General features: G+C 28.2%; 1 protein-coding gene and 1 long non-coding RNA gene across 2 annotated transcripts in view; one reads left to right on the forward strand and one right to left on the reverse strand.

The window, feature by feature from the left end:
* Positions 1 to 21,373, forward strand: part of LOC129966702 (uncharacterized) — a 133,722-nt gene that overhangs the window by 42,136 nt on the left and 70,213 nt on the right. The window lies entirely within an intron of this gene.
* The window catches only part of LOC129966698 (sodium-dependent dopamine transporter-like), a 69,952-nt gene that overhangs the window by 4,083 nt on the left and 44,496 nt on the right, over positions 1 to 21,373 (reverse strand). The window contains exons 5-12 of the mRNA XM_056081218.1: positions 15,918 to 16,052; positions 14,659 to 14,762; positions 13,400 to 13,524; positions 12,563 to 12,675; positions 9,877 to 10,005; positions 8,058 to 8,157; positions 4,337 to 4,437; positions 3,033 to 3,200 (exon numbers count right to left, since the gene is read on the reverse strand). Of these exons, the coding sequence (XP_055937193.1) occupies positions 3,033 to 3,200; positions 4,337 to 4,437; positions 8,058 to 8,157; positions 9,877 to 10,005; positions 12,563 to 12,675; positions 13,400 to 13,524; positions 14,659 to 14,762; positions 15,918 to 16,052 (975 nt within the window). The remainder of the gene's footprint in view (positions 1 to 3,032; positions 3,201 to 4,336; positions 4,438 to 8,057; positions 8,158 to 9,876; positions 10,006 to 12,562; positions 12,676 to 13,399; positions 13,525 to 14,658; positions 14,763 to 15,917; positions 16,053 to 21,373) is intronic.

The following is a 21,373-nucleotide window of genomic DNA, read 5'->3' on the forward strand; positions in this document are numbered from 1 at the left end:
CCTCTGCTACATAAAATTGCGATCTCTATTCCAGCTTATATTCGATCTTTCTTTTTATTAGTTGAAATGATATCCATAAGTTTTACAGAGTTAGATCTATTTCGCCTATATTTTAGCACATGTTTACCTTTTATAATATTTAAATATAATATGAAGAATGATACAAAACTATGGACTTGAAACGTACTAAACAGAAGTTTTCATTCTTTTTAATTACAAATTAATCAGCTGAGAATCAACTGTGCGATAAAATATGCTTTTCTAAGTACACTTTTAGGATAAAATTGTCGGTAAATTTTTAAGATATAATGGTTCCTATCTCTTTCTCAATACGATTTAAAATTATCCGAGAGCTATACATATATTTCTACTATAAGAAGCTACCAAAAGTTTTAAAGCATCAAGTAATAATACACCGATTTGAAATTTTAAGTATAACCACTCTATATAGAACAATTAATTAGCCCTTATGTGAAAAATAATTTTCAAGTTTTAACATGAAACTATTGTATTTTCATTCCACTTTTCATTTTAATTTCAGAACCATTTATAAAACGACAAAAAGCAGCTCTCTAGTTGAAATTTATCACACTTTGTACCAGTCCATCCCTGAGGTTCGAACAGGCAGTCAATCAAAGTCGAAACAAAAAGAATAATTTTCACCTTTTTTCTCAGAAACGCAAAAGTTGAAGACACTTTCAACACTTGAGGTGAAATCGCACGCGTCAAAAAGCACTCCAACCTTTCTCCCACAGCTGTAACTGTAACAAGGAGACGTTGATGAACTCTTAAAATTGAGATGAGTTTCCATCCCATTGAAGTGGAATTTGACAGATGATTAATTTATTCTAATCGGGTTTCAGGGATTCCAAGTTCATTGACAACTTCTGTTTAGTGTGCAGATGCTGCAGCCACAAAGATTATTCATCGCATTAATATTTTGTTTGTCTTAGTAAAGAAGGTGCAATTACATAAATCTTGCGGCCTTGCTTATAAACCTTTACCTTTAATGGCTGAATATAAGTAATATTTATTGTCTTAAATAATAATTTTAAAAAATATATTTTAAAAATAGGTGTTTAAAAGTTTCTCAAAGAAGAGTTTGTTAAAAGTTTTATTAAAAAACGAAAACACATTTTATTTAAAAATAAGACTTGCAGTGAAGGCAATTCATGTCCATGCAATGCACATAAAATGAGATCTTGAACCGGCCAGGGGACTAACTCTCTCTCTCTCTCTCTCTCTCTCTCTCTATATATATATATATATATATATATATATATATATATTTCTCTCTCTCTCTCTCTCTCTCTCTCTCTCTCTCTCTCTCTATATATATATATATATATATATATATATATATATATGTAATGATATTTTAAACTTCTAATTTTAATTTAATTAATTTCCAAGATTTTATCTTAATTTAGCCCATAGTAACTTCATTCTAAAATATTCTCTTATTTCGTGATCCAATTCCACTGTCTCTACTTAATTAATTCAAGAGAAGCTTTGTTAAATTGTTGAATCAGCTAAAATCTAACTTTCCCACACTACGCGTGAAGAGATAACATACCGCTGATCAAGCAAATTCTTTTTTTAAATCTCCCTGTGTTTCCCCTACCTTGTCCACCCGTGTAATGAAAATCCCTATCGAAATCTCATAATACATCAGCACTGTGAAGAAATATTTTCCTTATCAAAATCATAGGTTATATAAGACCAGGGATAAAATGTCCAAGAGCTTTTCCTCATTCCTTTTCTGTGTCGTTCTGTGTGCTCATGGCTTGTACATATGCTTGCTTCTTAGAAATGAAATAAAACGACGTCACGAAATTAAAAGTATCTTCATTGCCTTCAAACTGCATCCTGCTTCACCACAAATAATATTATATATATATATATATATAATATACACACTATTACAATGGGATCACTCCATATAGTTGGGTACGAAAAAAAAATATTAGCATGATTATAGGCAAATATCGAGTAGGGGAGGGAGAGATAGGGTGAAAATCCAATAAAATAGACCCGCAGCATTTCTACCGGCCATTTGCATACAAAATACTATAATATAATATCACATATTATATTAAAATATTTGGCCTTAATGCTGCAGTAGAAACACATTTGCATAAAATTAAACTAACACAAGAGGTATGATTGTATAAAATTAGAGGTAGTATTCTACTTTCAATTTTCTCATGTACTTTAACGATATAACATTTTTAGATTTAGTTTCCTAGAGCCATTAAATGAACCGAGAATGCATTTTGAATAATACCTTCCCTATTAGAACAATTTGGCTTGAAATTTAATTCAGATCCATAATTCTGATGTAAAGGCTTTATGCGACGTTTTTTCCGTTTTTCTAAACTATACTGTGTTTGAGTTATTACTCTTTAATGCGCAAGCATAAGCCAAAATTTGATTCAGACCAACTATTTTGGTGGAAAAACCAAAAATTAAATTTTGTGCACTAGTATTATTGAGATATCTTGTTCAAAGAAGAGAATCACTCTCCTAACAAACTTTATCCAAAATTTGTTATTGATTTACAATTTTTATGTAAAGAAAGCTTAACAAATTTAATCCATTCAGATTATTCCACTGGCCAGTTATTGAAAAGCACATTGAACCTAAATCGAAAAATGTGTTATTTGGATTTACAGAAGTTTAAAATTCCGCAAATTAATGAAAATTGTGAGGTTAAATCTTTTGACAATTATAGTAATTTCTTCTTTGTATTTCATATACTAAAAAGTAATATTGTAAAAGCATTAAAACCCTTTGAGGCATAGTAGCTTCGTTTGAGTCCACCTAGCTTTTTATTTTTTTTTTCTTAGAAGTGTATGTCTCTGAGATTTGCCAGCCCTTAATTTGTATGCAAATATATGAAAAAAATGAACAACTTGTCATTTTATTTCATTATTTTGTATTTGAATTTAATTCAATCATTTTCCACCTGAAAGTCAGTGATTTCATGTTCTGGGCCTGAAAGGGTTAAAGTATTTTGTAAGGTAACTTACTTGAGAGCATGTTCCAGGAGTCCTGAGAAGCTTGTATATAGCGACAAATGGAATGCAAAGCACGGAAGAGGCAGCAATCATCATTCCGAAAACATTGGCCCACGGTGGATACTCGTACTGCTCATAACTGAGAGGTTCGTAGCTCACTAATCCATACACGATGATCATCTACGAAAGAAGACATGTCTATCGTTATCACTAATACAGTCTCTTTTAAGATATTAATGCAGGATAATTCACTGATGGGTACTTTTTCTATCTCAAAAAGATGTCAAGCTGCCAATGCATATTGTTTATGTCGTCATCATAGTTGAATATTGCTCTATTGTAATATTTACCACAGCAACCATTTAACTTTGGCACTGGCTACATGGTATCCTTTGGTGATATGAAGAGATACAGGTACTTGGAGATTTCAACCATACTGAAAATATGCATTAGACTTCTTTCTGCACGGTTTGTGGACACCTTATTACGCTTTTGAGAAGGTGGTAAAATTGGATTTTTTTCTGTAAGAACGGTCCTAAAATGTCATATTTTTAGAATTTTAATATTATACTAAAGGGAATTCATTAATAATCTTTGGAAGTTTGAATAAAACTCATCTTATGAACATAATTAAGATGCAATTTTATTTTATCGGCTTCACCCCCGTTTGGCAGCACTCCCAAAGTTGGGATGAGAAGCTTCCATATGATAATTATATCTCGCTTCCCTAGTGAATAAAATAATGATGTATGGCTTATTACCTACAATTCTACAACGGTACATGCCTCCTAACAGAGGGACTGTTTAATGGCCGATTATTGCAATTAAGACTCAACTATGATTCCCCCAAAATGCTGTCAAAATAATAATGGTCATTATTTACCCCTGATACAATGAAAGAGAGAATATTTCTTTTTCATTTTACTTCAAAAGCTTCAAGTAATTTCTGCTTATTTATAGCTATTGATGTGCCGATGAAAGTGGAATGGTCTGATTGTAGAAGGTTATATAATCGTAGAAATTGTGTAATGGTAAATCTGTTATCATGGATCAAGCTTAATGGAAACTGGTGAGTGAATTGCTGATTTGCCGTTCTTTTTATACGACGGTAGTATAAAATTACAAGCCTCATCCGTAAAGAAAATGTCCTTAGATAGCATCAAAAATGGAAATAAGATGCAGTATTATAGCTTAATTAAATTACTCGACTCTTTGATTTCACTTTTATGGAGTTTGTAACATTGTGATTTGTCAAAAAATATATATTGTAAATTAAATTGTCATAAAAAAATCTAATATATCGTTTTACTACTTACCATAATGAACAGAGGGGCCATGAAAAACCAGCAAAATTTCCACCAGCGTCCGACATCAAATCCCAACATCTCTTTTATATCCGCCGAAAACCTTCCTATACCTGTAAGTAAAATTCAAGGGGTCAAAAAATACTATCTTATTTGATTTAGATACTCATTTGAGTGTCAGTAGTAATGAGCTTTTCCTTAACTTGAGGTTCAGAAAGAGACTTTATGCAAATTTAGCTGATGAACACTTTAGGTTTGGCCGCTGAAGTTGTTAAGAATTACATTTGGAATTGAGTTGTAAAAACTTGATTAATTTTGAAGTGGGAATAAAACTCTTGAAACAAAAAAATTCAATTTTGGAAAAAAGTTATCTGTTTAAATTGCTAATAAAAAGTGTCTAAATAATCTTACGAATCAGAAAAATTAGACAATTTGAACAAAAACGTTTTCTGATTTCAAAGAGAGAGAGAGAGAGAGAGAGAAAAAACTAAATTTTTTTAATATGAGAATAATTTGAAAAGTTACATTAAATCCTGTGCATGAATATGATGAGAATATCAATATCATAGCTATTGCACTGAGCACAGGTGTTTATTGGACACTGATATTCAACCCATATAGAAGAACATTGTTTGTCATAATTAGATGGCTGTTTTGCAGTTAGCTCGCCCACTGGATCAATTGAAAATGGATGCTGAAATACAATATCCCTCAAAGTGTTGAGTTCATGATGTAATGATTGTGAAGGAATAATCTTTCAACAGTTGAGATGAGATTCTGTATAATGCTAACTCAGTAGATGCTGACGGATCATCCAAAACTAAGTATGGGAACATGATGAGTTCCAATGTAATCTCGATCTACAATTGCACTTGAACATATTAAAAAAAATCTTTTAATAGTTCTATTTGGGTATTTTTCATGATATTACCATAACCAAAATTTGACTCCGAATTATTATAACTTCAGATACATAAAAAAAAAATGTATTGTGTACATTCGATAATGTGCTAACTTGTAGTTGGCATTAACGTTTTAAAATATTACTATAATTATCTCGATTTCTGTGAAGTTATGCCAAAAAGTAATGCCTTGTTCTAATTTTAAAATGTTCATGATGAAAGAACTTGCACTAAGATCCTTACCAAATTTCTCACGTATTTTTGTTATTTATGATACATAGATAAGTGTTATTCAATTTAAACATTAAAAAAAAGTTCTTTTACTTAATATTGGGTTTTCAGTAACACATGCTTAAATGAAAATTGCATTCATTAACAAATAAATATTATGAATGGCTCATTATTCATTGTTTTTTCATTATCATGTTTCATATCACTATTGTTTAATATTAAAATGGCTACGTCTGATTAAAAAAAATTGCAGTGTCATCGTAATAATATCTATAGTTCCGTATAAGATTGATACCTATTAAGGAACCTTTCAGTTTACGACAAAATTTTCTTTTCAGATGTTAAATGGACAACTTGTAACTATTTTAAGCAACGATAATTGTGAAGAAGACCGGCCACGTTTAAAAACAAATTGAAGTGAACGGACTGTTCACGAGCCTGCGAGCTCTTGTTCCATCAATATAAAATAAGTTTCGTAACTGTTTGTTTTTTATAAGCATTATACATAACCGTGTTTTGAGTGTGAATTGATAAAAATATGTTGCGTTTAAATTAAATATTTTAAAGTATTGCCGCATTGAAAACAGCCAGTCGACTTTCCATGGCCGAATGGTCTTAGCGCTGACCTCATAATCAAGAGATTGTGAGTTCGAATCCCGCTAGAGACAATGTCATTCACATTCTGTGTAAATATTTTATTACTTGATTTTATGTTTTCCTTATTTCATGTTTCAGAAGATTCTGGACATTTCTTTAGTTTACCAGACAAGTGTTCTGGACTTTTCTTACTGTCTCCAGAAAAGTATTCTGGAACTTTGTATAAAAGAAGAGGATCTGTCATTCACTGTGTTTTCAGTTCTGAGTTCAGTTAATAAATTGGTTTAGCTCTACCTCTTGTTTGTGTCATTAAGTTCTATACCATAGTATCTACGTGACAATATAAGTGACTGTATTTGCTGCTGGATTTTATCAATTTTTGAGTAATTCACCGAATTAAAGAAGAAATCGGATAGATTTAAAGGGCCTGATATATCGAAGCACTTCTGAAACGAACTCAGATGTAGCAATAATAGCTGTACCCTTATGGGTACTATTTTGAGCAACTTTTCTACAGTCGGTGGCAATTGACTTGAAAGAACCTGTAAAACTCCCAACTACTGTTATTAAATTTTAACATGTATATGTATAAATTACGTAACATGTATTTCTGCTTCTTTTAGGAGAATAGAAATATCTCCAAGAAATCAATTAATTTTTGCCTTGAGCAAGGAATCTTATTATCAAACAAAATTTTAAGCTAATTCGAATCATGAAGTCCGAAACTTCACAGAATGCTTATATACTAGATTTGATTCGTCCACTTTTGGTTTTTTTTCTAAAATTTGTTCTTAATTATATGACAGCGATGATTATATGAACAGCGAATATAATTATAAGACCGCCATTACGTGTACAGAAAGAATGTAATTAAAATCGTTTAAAGTAACACGCATGTAGTAACTACAATAAAGAAAATTTTGTTGTAAAAACGTCACAGAATGATTATGTAGTAGGTTTGGTTTTCCCACTTTTGTTTTATTTGTAAAATTTGTTCTTAATTATATGACAGCCATGATTGTTATTATATGATAGTAATGATTATATGATAGCTATTATAATTATATGATAACCATAACATATACACAAAGAATATAATTAATACCGTTTATAGAAACACGCATGTAGTAACTACAATAAAGAAAATTTCATTGTAAAATATACTTAAAAATATTTTTTTTTAATTTTCTAAAATTTGAAGAAAAAAAGTTGCATGATATTATAATTGGTATTGGATTATTGCATATTAGATGCTATTGAAAAGTCATTTTTTATTGTAACATGGCATAAAATGGTTCTTCTGCGATAATGCGTTTCGAAATTATAGAAGAAAACGTTAATATTTTAATTCGTTTCTAATTAAATTTTAATTAGGATGTTATAAAATCCTTTTTATTGAGAACCTACTGCCAAATAAATCACTGCATGATAAATTTGTTATTTATATGTCCAAAGGACTGCCCTGTAGAGTGTTTCAAATGATATTTTCTTCAAACATGTCACAATTTACAGATAATATATCTGTCTATCAATATTTTTATACCAAAAAAAAATTCGTTTACCTATGTTTAAAATTAAATTTTGCTCAAATAAATTGCTTTCAAATACATTAGAAACATATTATGGGCTATTTAACTGAAATCAGTGATACAAAGCATCGATTTTGCTTCCGAATTAAATTCTCAATATAAGTAAGCATTTTTTTTAATGTGAACATAGTACAATATATTTGTTTCTTTGATATCTTTCTCATTTTGATTCTAAATCAAAATGAACGAATAACATTTACTTTTTCTTTAAATGAGATTCTAACCTCATGTCCAACCTATATAGAAGAACATTGTCATAATCTGATCTTTTATCCTAACAAAAAATAATATCCATTTAATATTTATTTATAAAAAGTATAATACAAATCATCAATGTATTGATGTATTTCTATTGCTGTTGTGAAATAAATATCATAATTTACATTTATAAAATAAAAAATAAACTGCTTTTACCATAAATCCACGATACAGCAATGGCTTCAAAGAAAACAGCGAATAAAATAGAATATCCCGCAGCATAGCGATCAAGAAGTTGTACAACGTAAGCACCACCCTGAAAATAAATTGTAAAGCATCTTTGATATTGTTTAGTTGCTTAAATTTTATAATATAACAATTATCAAAGTATAAATAACTTAATTTGAGAAAGATTGCACTCTAATTTGAATCTATGCATTTTTATTGCAAAAACAAACATTTTCTTTAACCCTTTCTAAGGCCGTGGGAAGTATGCTTCTCACCAAATTTATCAATCTTTGCATGAAATTATGTAGGTTGGCATAAGTTCAGACAAATTTTTTTAGAAAGACAGAAACTTAAATGCTTCAGTTCTTTATCTCACAAAAAATGTGTCTTGATTTGTTACTTTATTATTAATTAACCAAATTAATTAATGAATCAAATTAAATTTATCTAATAAGCTAAATGAATCCCTTTTCTTATTCTAATTTCAAACCTAAAAATATTTTAACATAATATGACTAGAAAAAAAATGGCCCTTTTAAAGGTTAACCTATTTTTATACTAGTCCATTATAATCGTGCTCCAAATGGTAATTTATAAATCGCTAATTGTAAGTATACAATTTCAATTGGAAAAATACTTTAAATGAAATAAACAATTACATTTCCGTTTTTAGAATGAATAAATACCTTTCTGAAAAAAAAATACTGAAACATAAATTTGTATGTTCAATTATTTTTTTTCAGCTCTATAAGTCATATTTAGTAAAATAACCTGAACATTCTAAAACTTTAGGCGAAAAAATATAATGGAAAAAAGATTTCTCTGCCGAAAATGATAGCGAATTCTTTCACAGATTTAATGGCTATTACCCCTTGTTTTCTTTAGATAAAAAAAAAAGAACTGAGTAATAGACTTGTATAACTTCAATCAACAAGTGCTATTTTAAGAAGGTTTTCTATTCGGTCCCTAGAATTGCGATTATGAGCTGAATAACTCCATTAATCTTTTACTTTTTTGATAAATTAGGATTTTTGAATTCCTGTTAAGAATTGAACAGCTTTTATTATTATTATTAAGTAATTAATTTTTAAAATGATTATGCGGTGCTCATGTGGGAATAATTTATGTTCTTATAAATAACATATTTTTAAAATTAGGTTTTTATTGTTTATATTTTACTTTTTTTATAAATTTCTTTTAATATTTAAAATCGTGCTCTTTTTGTTAATTTTGAAGATATTATTTTTATTTTCATTGTAATTATTATAAAGAATCAAAGTTCTTTCTTATTATTTTATAATTTCTAATATTTCTCCCTTATCATCCCTTATATTTTGTTTCTATATAATTTCTGGCATCAACACAATCATTCAAAATATTATCTTCGTTACGCCAAAAGAATTCTCGAATAATTCTAAAAAAATGAGATGCATTGTTAATTCAAACGGTCATGACAATTCTTGTTTCTTCAATTGAACTCCTAAGTGGTTAAAATGTAAAGTTTTCCAAACAAAATCAAACACTTAGACTCTTGAATTGTGTACTTTTTAAAATTTCTACTTCTCCTCTGTCTGCTCTAGGTGTTATTTCGTTTCATGCTTTTGTACATGAATATGACTTATAATAAAACCGTCAATTACATCTCAAACTTATAAAACACTGTAAGCTAAAATCCAAATCTATTTTATTTCTATTAGCATAATTAAACAATGTAAAATTATATGTAAATCTTGAATACCTTAATTTTTAAATGTGGGAATTGGCGATAATGTAAAAATTTCAGAATGAATATTCTGGAAATATTTACCTGTGTGCAGCTTGGTAAGCCTATGAGGAAATAAAAAGCGAACAACGCCGCCACGAACCATTCCCTGTGTCTTTTGAGCAAGGGATATTCGTCACTCACAGCTGTTATAATGGCTTCCGATCCTCCAAACTAAAAGAAAAAAATAATTTATAACAACTTTTTTTGGATGAAACAAAAATACAGCGATCGGTTAGTAATATATTTGCTTGGAGTCTTCATCCTGTCTGCAGATCCAGGCTTAAAAATGTTTTAAAATAAAAAAAAAATTAGATTATAATAATGGAATATAACATAAAAGCTAAATGTAAATTTCAAATATAATATTGAGGCTATCATATAGGAAAAGGGCAACACATCTTTGCAAAGAACTAATTTAATTGTTAAAATGCAGATGTGAAGACTATGTATTATAATAAAATAAACTGCTGTAAAAAATTTTAAAAAACGATTATTAAAAATTCTTATACATTTTCTGAAAAGTTAGATGAAAAATTGCAGCTATTAATAGAAGATATGGAATAAGCAGGTATTCTTGTAAAACAGAAATTTCTATCAATTCCGATTTTTTGCAAATGAAAGTTCCTATTTACAGGAATAATGCCATGAATTGAATGAAAATCAAGTTGAAATCATAATATGAAATTATTGATGAAAAAATTGATCAGTAGTAATTGGAATATTGACATATTAAAAAAAAATTAAAAGCAGAAAATTTTATTTCATACTTACTGGTAGCTTCAACTATAAAAATTCTGGTAAACTAGTTACCTTTATTCATTGAATAAATAGCGAATAAGATTTTAAATTCACCTAAAAAAATGTGTAAAATAAAATTAATTAGGGTGTTTTATACCGCAACAGTCATGATGTCGAGACTCCCTACCAAACAAAAATTAAAGTCGCATCTCAATATTAAAATGTGTTTAAATAGCAGGTATAAAAATACATTTAAAAAATATTAGCATAATTTAAATGAATGGATAAATTCAATGGACTTTTAAAATATGAAAAGCTGGATTTTAGGAGCTTTATCATGTGAAGTAAAATAATTATAGGAGTTTGAAATAACTGTAAACGCTGTGCATTGATGTTTGTAGATTCTGATAGCATATGGTGGACATTTATATTCTCTCAGCCATGGTTGTTCTCCTTATAGTTGTTGAAGATGAATAATTTTAATATAGCCAATGCGCTATTGAGTTAAGGCAGGGCCTGCTTTCTTGTTATTTAGAAAAGACCAAGATTTCAAAAGAAGTATTGTTATCTGGTATTTGTAGTACAAAAGCATTGTAAATTATTCATAAGGATAGTAATATTTGTTGAAACAGCAGCCAATCCGGCAATCTTGTTTGTATTCGTGGTTCCACACAATTCCAATATAAAATAGAACCCAATAAAGTATAAAGAAAAATCACAGGAAGTTATTAAAATCCGTAAAACCACAGGATGAGATCATTTTAGTGATAGTAAAATATTTAGTGAATAATATGTGAATAACCAACTTCCTTCGCAGTTTGTCAGAAATGTCAATAAATTATATATATAAGGCAGTAAATATATCTTCTATGAAAACTGAATAAAATGAATAAACTTTTAAACAATCCGTATCTGGAAAACAAAAGAAAGAGGGAAAAAAACAGTAGTGAATTATTTTGATCCATGTCTATTGATTGAAGGGAAATCGTAATGATGTTCTTTGTGTTACGAGAAAATTTGTTAATGTGTCAGATTTGGTAAAAAAAAAAAAATTAAAAAGGTTAATTAATTTACATCAGATTATGGAGTTACATTATCAAAAAATAGCACTACAAACAGTAAAAAAAGTAATAGAACAAAGTAGATTTAGAATAAATTATCGAATCTATATCTGTATGTTTAATTATCGTTTTTTTATTTTTTTATTCTGGATATTTACTTATAGAGGTAAAAAAAAAAAGAGACCAGAACAGAATTCAAGATTGCAAAATTCTTATTTGGGAAAGAGTGTTTTGAAAAAAAAAATTAGGTGAATTAGAATGCACTTATTTTATTATATCTCTATGTGGAAGTCTTTGCGTTTCAGCTATAACAATATAATAAAAGTGGCAAAATTATCATGTGGTAAAAATGTATTTAAAATGCAAATGTATACTAGCTCATTTACAATCAAATTAATTTAAAGCATAAATTTCTTTAAAATGTACTAAAAGACAAAAAAATTGGAATAATAAAAAAGGAATTGTAAAATAATACTTTGTTATTAGGAAATTTTATAAAAAATAAAAAAAATAAAAATCATTTGTTTTAAAACAAATAAATAAGAAATAAATCATTGGAAAAAGCTTTTTATGGAAATGTAGTGAAAGATTTCTTAAATTTGGATCGACTTAATGGATCAACGAAGTTTTTTTTAAGTATAACAATATTCTTATATGCAACTTTCAGTGACAAGATTATGCTGAAAAGATAATGATTATTGAATTAAAATGATATTAAGAATACAGATTTGTTACTCCCATTCTTATTGGTTTCCCATATCTACACATTTTTTAAAAATAATTTTACTGGAATTTAAAACTATACAGCAATAATTTCTTCAAAATGAGAATGAAAACTAAATAAATTATCTTTTCATTTAATGTCGGAAATTACAGACAATCTAAAATGGAACTTTCGACGAATTTAATAAAATATGGCGTGTTCTTACCGAACTATCCAGCCCCAAAGTAAGCAACATAAGAAAGAACATTATAGACCAAAACGATGAACCAGGCATAGTTGCTATTGCTTCTGGGTACACTATGAAAACAAGACCAGGACCTATAAAAACGACATGAAAATTGTGAAAATCAGTTTCTCTTAAACAGTTTATACTGTAGGAAAATTATTAATTCACTTTTCTACAGAATACAATGTTTTGTCTGTGTACTGCTTTAACGTCCATTTTGAAACTGCTTTACATACTATTAAGAATAGAGAGACGTTGAATCTTAAAAAGGCACTTCGGAAGTTAATTGAAATATGAAAATAATAGGACCGATTTATTTAATTTTACACGCAATGCCTAAATAATAGCATTATTTCAGAGCTTTCGATAATGAAGGGAGTTATAGCGGAAAACGGAATACCATTTTTTAGAGAGAGAAAATTTCCAAATAGTATAGATTTTTTAATAAATTTTAAAAAATTATTACGACTAAAAAATTTTTTACATCAATAAAAATTGATATCTTAGAAAAACTAATTATTTTATTTTAAAGTAGGGATTATTTTTGCACTAATATGTTGGGAAGATATTGAAGAAAAAGCTTTAACATTTCCATTAATATTTTATCAATTAAAAATCCAATTCAAAGCTTGTAAAACCTTTTCTTAGTGGAAACCTTTACTTTCTATTAAAGAAATAAATATGTTCCAGAAATTTTAGCATTCGGAGGTTTGGCTGCAGAGAGGTGTATTTTGTGGACAACATATGCATTGTACTTGGTAAAATTTTTGCATCGTGCAGTTTTTAAAAAATGGCTGATCTAAAAATATTGCTTACCTTCTGTTGCCACATCTTTGACTTCTACATGTGCCTGGTGTGCCATGTAACCCAATACAGAGAAAATGACAAATCCAGAGAGAAAACTGGTGGCACTGTTCACTGCACTTGTAAGGAGAGCATCTCTGGAAACAAATGCATTTTCATTATTTGGATCGATTTCGAGACTTTCGCAATTACAAAAATCTGCTTTTATTTCCAATAATCTAGTTAGAATAACGCAATATTACTATTATTGATCCCTCTTATAAAGCTATGAATTTTATTGTTTTAAGAGATTTAGTTGACGCTTCGTGGAAACGCCGTATGTCGATTGGCCAGGTGTTTTTTCTGCTGTCTTCAAATATGGTTCAAAATAGTGATATTCAAATCTTCATTAATCAATCAATTTTAATCTAAGAAGAATGAAACTTGTTTTTTTTATTTAAAATAATAACTGTATCAAGATTATTTTAATAGATATGACGGGGAAGCTATTGCAATTTTTTAACAGCCCATTTATTGGTTTAAGTTACGTAACATATAATTCTTTGTTATGAAAAGTGTTTTTTCTATGGAAAAATATATCCATATCTCTAATGATATAGGTGCTAGTCACTGACAAAAGCGGACTTTTCATTTATAAAATGAACCTTTATTCCAAACAAGAATCTATAAAATGAGTGTGATTTGTAAAATCTCACTCCAGATTCCACAGTTTTTGAAATTAAAATGAGGTGATTGTTTCTTAATTATATTTAAGAAAAAGTTTTTTCTATATTCATTCAATTAACACGTAATTATTTATATTTTCCAAAATTATTGCATGTTTCATTTGAAAGTTTATAGACGTATTTTTCTGAAACTCATTATAAATGTTTTGAATTAATATAAGGTTATGATATTAATATTATGTTTAAAATGTATTGTTTCATATAAATGAATTAAATTTATTTTAAGATACTTCACGAAAATATTTGAAGTAAGTTTTCAGCATAGTTATACAAAGCTTATCTTAAAATAATGGGCCCGAGTTTTAAAATAATCAAGCAAGCAGACATGTATATAGTAGAGTACATTTCCTAAGATTTTATTTTTTATTTTTTAAGGGTTAAATTTTAAAATAAAAACTTATTTATTCTTATAAATAATAAATTATGTTATTAATATTGGTCTCTTAAGAATAAATCGATTAAGTCTTCTTCAGTTTTCGTTACTTAAATATTATAAAGATTTAGAAGCTTTGCTAGGTAAAAGAATTATACGCATAATCAACCTACCTGTAGACATTATTGTGAAATTTGTTATAACTGGCGAAAGCCAACAATACGCCAAATCCTGGGCCTAAAGAAAAGAATACTTGAGTTGCAGCATCCACCCACACCTATATAAATACAGTTAAATCTACTTACAACAAAATATTTTATTATTTATTTATTTGCACAAAAGAACATGATTATTGGATTAATTTTTTAATATAAAATTTTTATTAGATCAATTTAAATGAACAAGGTTTATTATCTTTAAAATTATCAAACGATTTTTTACTGTAGTTCGTATTGTTGATATTTTATTCATTTACATTAATTATTATTCCTTTTTTTCATTAATTTATTTTTTATAAATTTCAGTAATAAGAAGATAAATTATGGCGGCATCATTAATATAAAATTGTTCAGAATAATCCGTTTTTTTTTGTTTTGTTTTTTAACTCATGATTCACAAACGAAAGATTTTTTTATATTCTTATATAAATTACCGGATGTTTATAATACCAGTTGTTGCTTTTGAGATTTATACTGAAAGGGTTCACACTGAAGGAAATATTCTTAATTTTTTATTTAATATTATATATTTAATTAATATTTAAAATACAATAAAATTTGATGCATAGTTATAGTTTCCTGAAAAAATTCAATCAGATATTTTTTAATAAAATGATGGATTCAAGATGTTTCATATGTTCACATATTGACTTTCTAAAATCAAACATGAAAATTGAAGGAATACTTTTCAGAGTGAGATTTAAATTTGTTCTTAATACTTAATTATTTTGATTAATTTTTTTATTTGTTTTCATTTAAATATGTTTGAAGACTAGAAATAGAAAACGCAATAAGCATGAAATTGCAATATTTACAGGGAAACGAAAACCCATTTCAAAAAAATTGGTGTACAAACCAGTTTTAGGCCAATTTTGGTACTTCCAGATCAGAAATATTTACCTCTTGTTCCTTTGCCAATTGGCTCTCACTATTTTTTCAGATCACCTAACGTAGCCCTTATGTAGTTGGTAATGCATACAGACTCGGTTTTCATGGACATTGATTTTATAAAGGTTTTTTGCAAGATTTATTATTATTAATATTTACCCCGTATTCCACCTCCAGTCTTCATTTAATTTAATTCAAACATCATTTTAATCTTAAATTACTTTTGTGTTTTAACCTCAACCTTTCATTTTGCGTGAAAAACGAGCCACTTAAATGATACTTTATAATAAATTGTAAATATTTTTTTTCTTTTTTTCTTTTCTTACATTTGCATCAGCCAGTGCTGAGAAGTCGGGAGTCAAGTAGAACTTGATACCTTCTGCAGCGCCTGGAAGTGTGCAGCCCCGCACTAAGAGAACGAGCAAAACTACGTAAGGAAATAACGCTGTAAACCATACCACCTGAAAAAATAGCAAACATAGATTATAAACCATTTACGAAAGCTGGTCCTTCATAATTCGCTTCACAACACATCACTGGATATCATTCCATTTTTTCGTTTTGTCTATACTAATAATAGAAATGATATATCGAAATTGGTAGCTGAGCGGAGCTTTCGGACTTTATGGTTCTTAACCTCCGAACATACCATTAAAGAAAAGGCAAAAACAGTTACATTGCGAGTGGAATAATAATATTTATAAATCTTTGTATGTGCATCTTGAAATATGCATCTTAATGTGAGTTTTTGAAATTTTAATTCTAATTGCAGTTAATTAAACTAAACGAAACTTTGGCGTTTTCCAGCAATAATTTCCGAAAATATTGTAGCAGAAATTTTTTTTATGATCTTAAAATTAAAAGAAAAATTATATTTTGAATGATCCAAACATTTGAATGAATAGTGCCCATTTTTCTTTTGAATGATTTTTTGAGTGATATCTGTAGCAACGGGGTACCTACTTTTAATCAATTGACAAAAATAATTCAACCATATTTTACCCTGATATATTTCATTTTTGAAAATGAAACACAAATTGTTTCGTTGTAACTTATGTTTAATTTTATTTTATACTAGCCGCCTTTGGCGACCAGCCGGTTCGCCAATCTTAATGTTCGTTAAAATTTTAATAATTAAATATTTTATGCAATTTCTACTTTAATAGCTTCTTCATCAAAATATTTTAAAACTTCAAATTTTGATTATCATATAATTCATTCATAATATTATAAAGGCCTTCAGTCATAACGTAATATGTATCTCTCTCATTTTTTGTTAGCACGCGTAGAATTTATGCTTTAAATTAAAGTGGAAAGAATTTATCTTCAATTAATATAATAATATTTTTTACTGAAACAAAGCATTTTTTATAATCTGATTACTGGAAATAGAGTCACTCAGCGTTTAAACTTTATGGGCACTAAAGAATATCTTTTTAAATTTATGTAATATCTCAAGAGTTGGTCAACAAAATTTTCTTAGATTCATTATGAGCAGATCGATTCATTAACAATGTTTAAATTTAAATGCATCAAACACTAAGAAAATAAAACGAATCGTTTAAAATAAACGGTTGAAAACAGGTTTTAAAAAAACTACTTAAAAAACGTTGTACTTAAAACTATAAGCACATACAAAAAATATATAACTAACATAAATACAATTTACTTACAAAAGCATGCAACTAACCCAAAAATAATTTAAATCATCCATTGATAACGTTGTCATGGCAACAATCAGAACAGAATGCGCATGCGTGTATTTTCTTCGCCGGTTACGTAACACAAATACGTGATTTTTTCTACGCCAGTTGGGGTAACGCTATGCGGATTAGAAATTTTTAATTTCCTTTATTCTGTTTTATTTTAATTCAAAAGTACTTCAGAATGAATCTGAAAGATTGATTCATTAACAATGTTTAATTTTAAATGCATCAAACATTAAGGAAATAAACAGAACCGATTGAAATAATCCGCCGAAAAATTTTAAACCTAGCCTCATTACTGTTGGGAGAAAAAAAAACTGAAGCCTTTCTCGTTTGGCGCTGGGGATAATGGAAGATTTTTTTGGCGGAAAAGTTGGCGGTGGGGAAAATGGAAGATTTTTTTGGCGGGAAAGTTAGTTTTTAATTAATAATTAAAATTCTAATTAAAAATTCGATAAAAGGAACCTCAGGTGCACATTCCCAACCTCCAAGGTATACATGTACCAAATTTGGTAGCTGTATGTCAAACGGTCTGGCCTGTAGAGCGCCAACACACACACACACACACATTGAGCTTTATTATAAGTATAGATATATTTTTTGTATTGCTTTAAAGTATGCTTAATATACATTTTGAAATTTATTGTACTTAATTAAGGTTTAACTTAATCAGTTATGATGAATTTTTTTTAAGTGAATCCATTTTAAAACACTGTTGCGCTTTTATAATATATGTTTGGATACTTAAAAATATGTAATAATTCTTATCGCTTGGAAATTGCTTTCATATTTTGGCGCACTGATTTTTATATTGAATCAAATAATTTTTATTGAATAATTTCCTGAGTTATTACACAAATTACGAAAAGCATTCTGTGGAACTCATAAAATTGAAATGCTGAACGATTACACTATCTATTCTAATTTTTTGAATGAAACTATTTAATTCCTTCAACGAAATTTTTGTATTAAATTAATTATTTGAAATGTAAACATTTCAATTTTTCCAATTAAAATTCACATTTTAGGTGAATTTAGCGATATGCATTGCAAATGAACGACATGATATAAAGCTCTTAAAATAGTATGCATTACATATCTATTAAATTTTAAAATTAAAAAAAAACTTCACTGAGGAAGATATCAAGAGTAACAAACATAAAATATTTGTTTGAAAATTTTAGAAAACATTATTTTCCAAAGGCGAGTAGTAAATAAATAAATAAATTAAAAGATATACATTTTTATAAAATTATTAAAATAAAAAAACCTCGAAAATAAATTATTAACATAAGAGAAGTTTTATAACATAAGAGAAGCCTTCTGTAGGGTAGCGAAATACCATAAATCGGCTACTGCTCTTCTTGCATTAAAAACACAACAGGAAAGAAAAGTTCATTGTGATGATGCCAAAAAGAGAAAAGAAAAAAACTTTACTAAAATAAATATTAGCTTTTTTTTAACAAGAAAATCCACTCGCATCTACTTCCGATCTCGTGCGCGTTTCCTCCAATTAGGAGACGCGCAGGATATATGGGAAGGAAGCGACCTTCGTGACGTTATTGCAGTTTCAACCAATGGGGTGTCTGCCCGAAATGACCAAAAATAATGAAAGGAAAAAACTGAAAGAAAATTTTCCATCTAATCTTTTATGGACTCAGTGGTAGAAGCCGCATAAATAAATGCAACGTGTAAAACACTTTTTTTTTTTTTTCCCTTCTTTCTTACGTGTTGGATTGACTGAAGGTTGCTTTCAACTTAATGGAAAGTAGAAAAATCATCTTTTTTGTATTTAGAATGAATATGTAAAATCCTTGGGGGTCTTAACGAAAAACGCGAAAGATTTTTAAAGTACTTTGTAAGATTAACTTTGAAAAGAGAGACTAGTCAATTTTCTAATATGTAATAGAAATGTATCAAACAAATAGTGATAATGTTTTGAATTGAAGAAATTTTAGAATAATTAATAAAGACGAAATGCATATAAAAAGAAATATATACAATATTTTCTTTTTAAAGTGCTTAAAAGAAAATAAAGAAAACTGTGTCATTAAATCATGCATTCGCTTAAATCATTTTAATGACACCTTTGAGAAATAAAACTTTTCTTTTTTGGATAAAGCCTTGAGAAATACTTTCTTTCCTTTCTATATATATTTACTTCATAATAAAATCAAAAATAACTTATATTGTTACTTTTTAGCTTCAGTTTTAATACATGTTTTCCATACGAATGTGAATGAATTTCTTTTTAATGCCTTTAAAAGAAAGAATTTCGCGTGTTCTTATTAATTTATGTTTCCATACTTAATCTTTAACTGTCTTTTTCAGATTTATTTAAAGATAACATCAGTTCTTAGGATATTTTGGGGTTCATATTCACTTCACATTCCTCTAAATTATATTTCTTAAAAATTTTTAATATTCCCAGTAACATTTCCTTATTATAAAATTCTTTTTTATCTTAAAGTCAATGATGCCTAACTGTAACTGTGTTCATGTCATTGTTTGCTCGTGTTCAACATTATTCTTAATGCGTCCTAGTCTAGAATTTGTTTGTCACAGATAATATTCATTAAGTATTGGTTTTCGCTAAATTTATAATCGTGGGCGTATGCTATCAAGATGCAAATATAAATGTGGGATCCTTTTAACTTGATAATGTTTTAAAAAATTCGATTTGTGCCTTAAATGTAAATCCCCTCCTTTTTACTTTCTCGGATAGAATATTATAATATACGAAAAAATAAAAAGAGAGTATAGAGAAAGTATTGTAATTTTTTTTAAAAAATTCGAACTCGAGATTTTGACGAATCTCCTAATTTCAAAGCCCTCTGAATCAGAAAAGCACATTTTTGGAAAATGTCCGTTCTGTCTGTCTGTGACAAAGGTAACTGAAAAACACTTTGCACCATGCGGATGAAATTTAATATGTGGTCTTAATACCAAATTTGTAGATTTTTATTAAATATTAAGCAAATTCCGTTCAGAGTAAGTCTGTTTGCTCGGTTGTTCGAATATAAGTTTACACAATAACATCATAACGAAAAGAGCTAGATAAATGAAATTTGGTACACAGATTTCACGTCTATACCGTATACATGCACCAAAGTTTGAACCAAATCAGACAAGGGGTTAACCGTCTAATGATCTGTATTTTCAGAAACATGTAAATGCGATAACTTAAAAACTGAATGACATAAATATACCGAATTTGGCACGGTGTTTTGCAACTATAAGTATAGTTTAGTATAAGATTTATTGTTTCAGTCAGTAAGGAAAAATGCATCTAAAACAGAAATTCGAGTTTTGGATACTATTAACAGCATTCCAGCGATTAATCGTGAAAAAGAACTCTCCAAAGATGGCCTGATGTAAACAAAAATGTGGCTCCAAGGGTTATATTTTTGTTTCAATCTGGTGGAAAAAGAAAAACGCATTTAAACACAAATTCTAATTTACTATTAACTGCATGCCAGGGAGTAATCGCCAAATAACTCGCCAAGGATGATACGATCAATTCACTAAGAATGCTAAATACAAGCCAAAGGTTTAGTTCTGGACTATTGTACGCCAATTTCATACAAGGCATCCTCTGTGATTACACCTTTATTAGCGAATAAGCGAGAAGATTTGGAGGATACCACACCCACTGATTTCAATTACAAATACTTATTTTAAAAGAGTTTTTCAAAATGTTTATCGATTATGATTTAAAACCTAATTGAGATTTTATTTGGGAGCAAATTATGCCGCAAAATAATATTTAAATTAAATAAATTAGTTTCTTAGTAATAAAAAAATTATTATTGTAGAAATTTTATCTTTAATTTGAATAACTTAAAAAAATATTTTAAAATTTATTTTTAAATGAGGCTTTTCATTTTTAGCTGCATGATTTTCATTCACAATGGTTTCGACGTTATTAAATGCATTTTTGTTAATGCATTATCTTTAGTATCGTTATGTGTAAAATGATAATAAGTATCATAAAGACAAATCAATAAAACTTAAAACGTTACCATTTTACGATATTTTCCTGTGGAGGTTCTAATCTTCTATAATTTTTTTAAGTG

Source organism: Argiope bruennichi, chromosome 4 (assembly GCF_947563725.1).
Source record: "Argiope bruennichi chromosome 4, qqArgBrue1.1, whole genome shotgun sequence".
Lineage (NCBI taxonomy): Eukaryota > Metazoa > Arthropoda > Arachnida > Araneae > Araneidae > Argiope > Argiope bruennichi.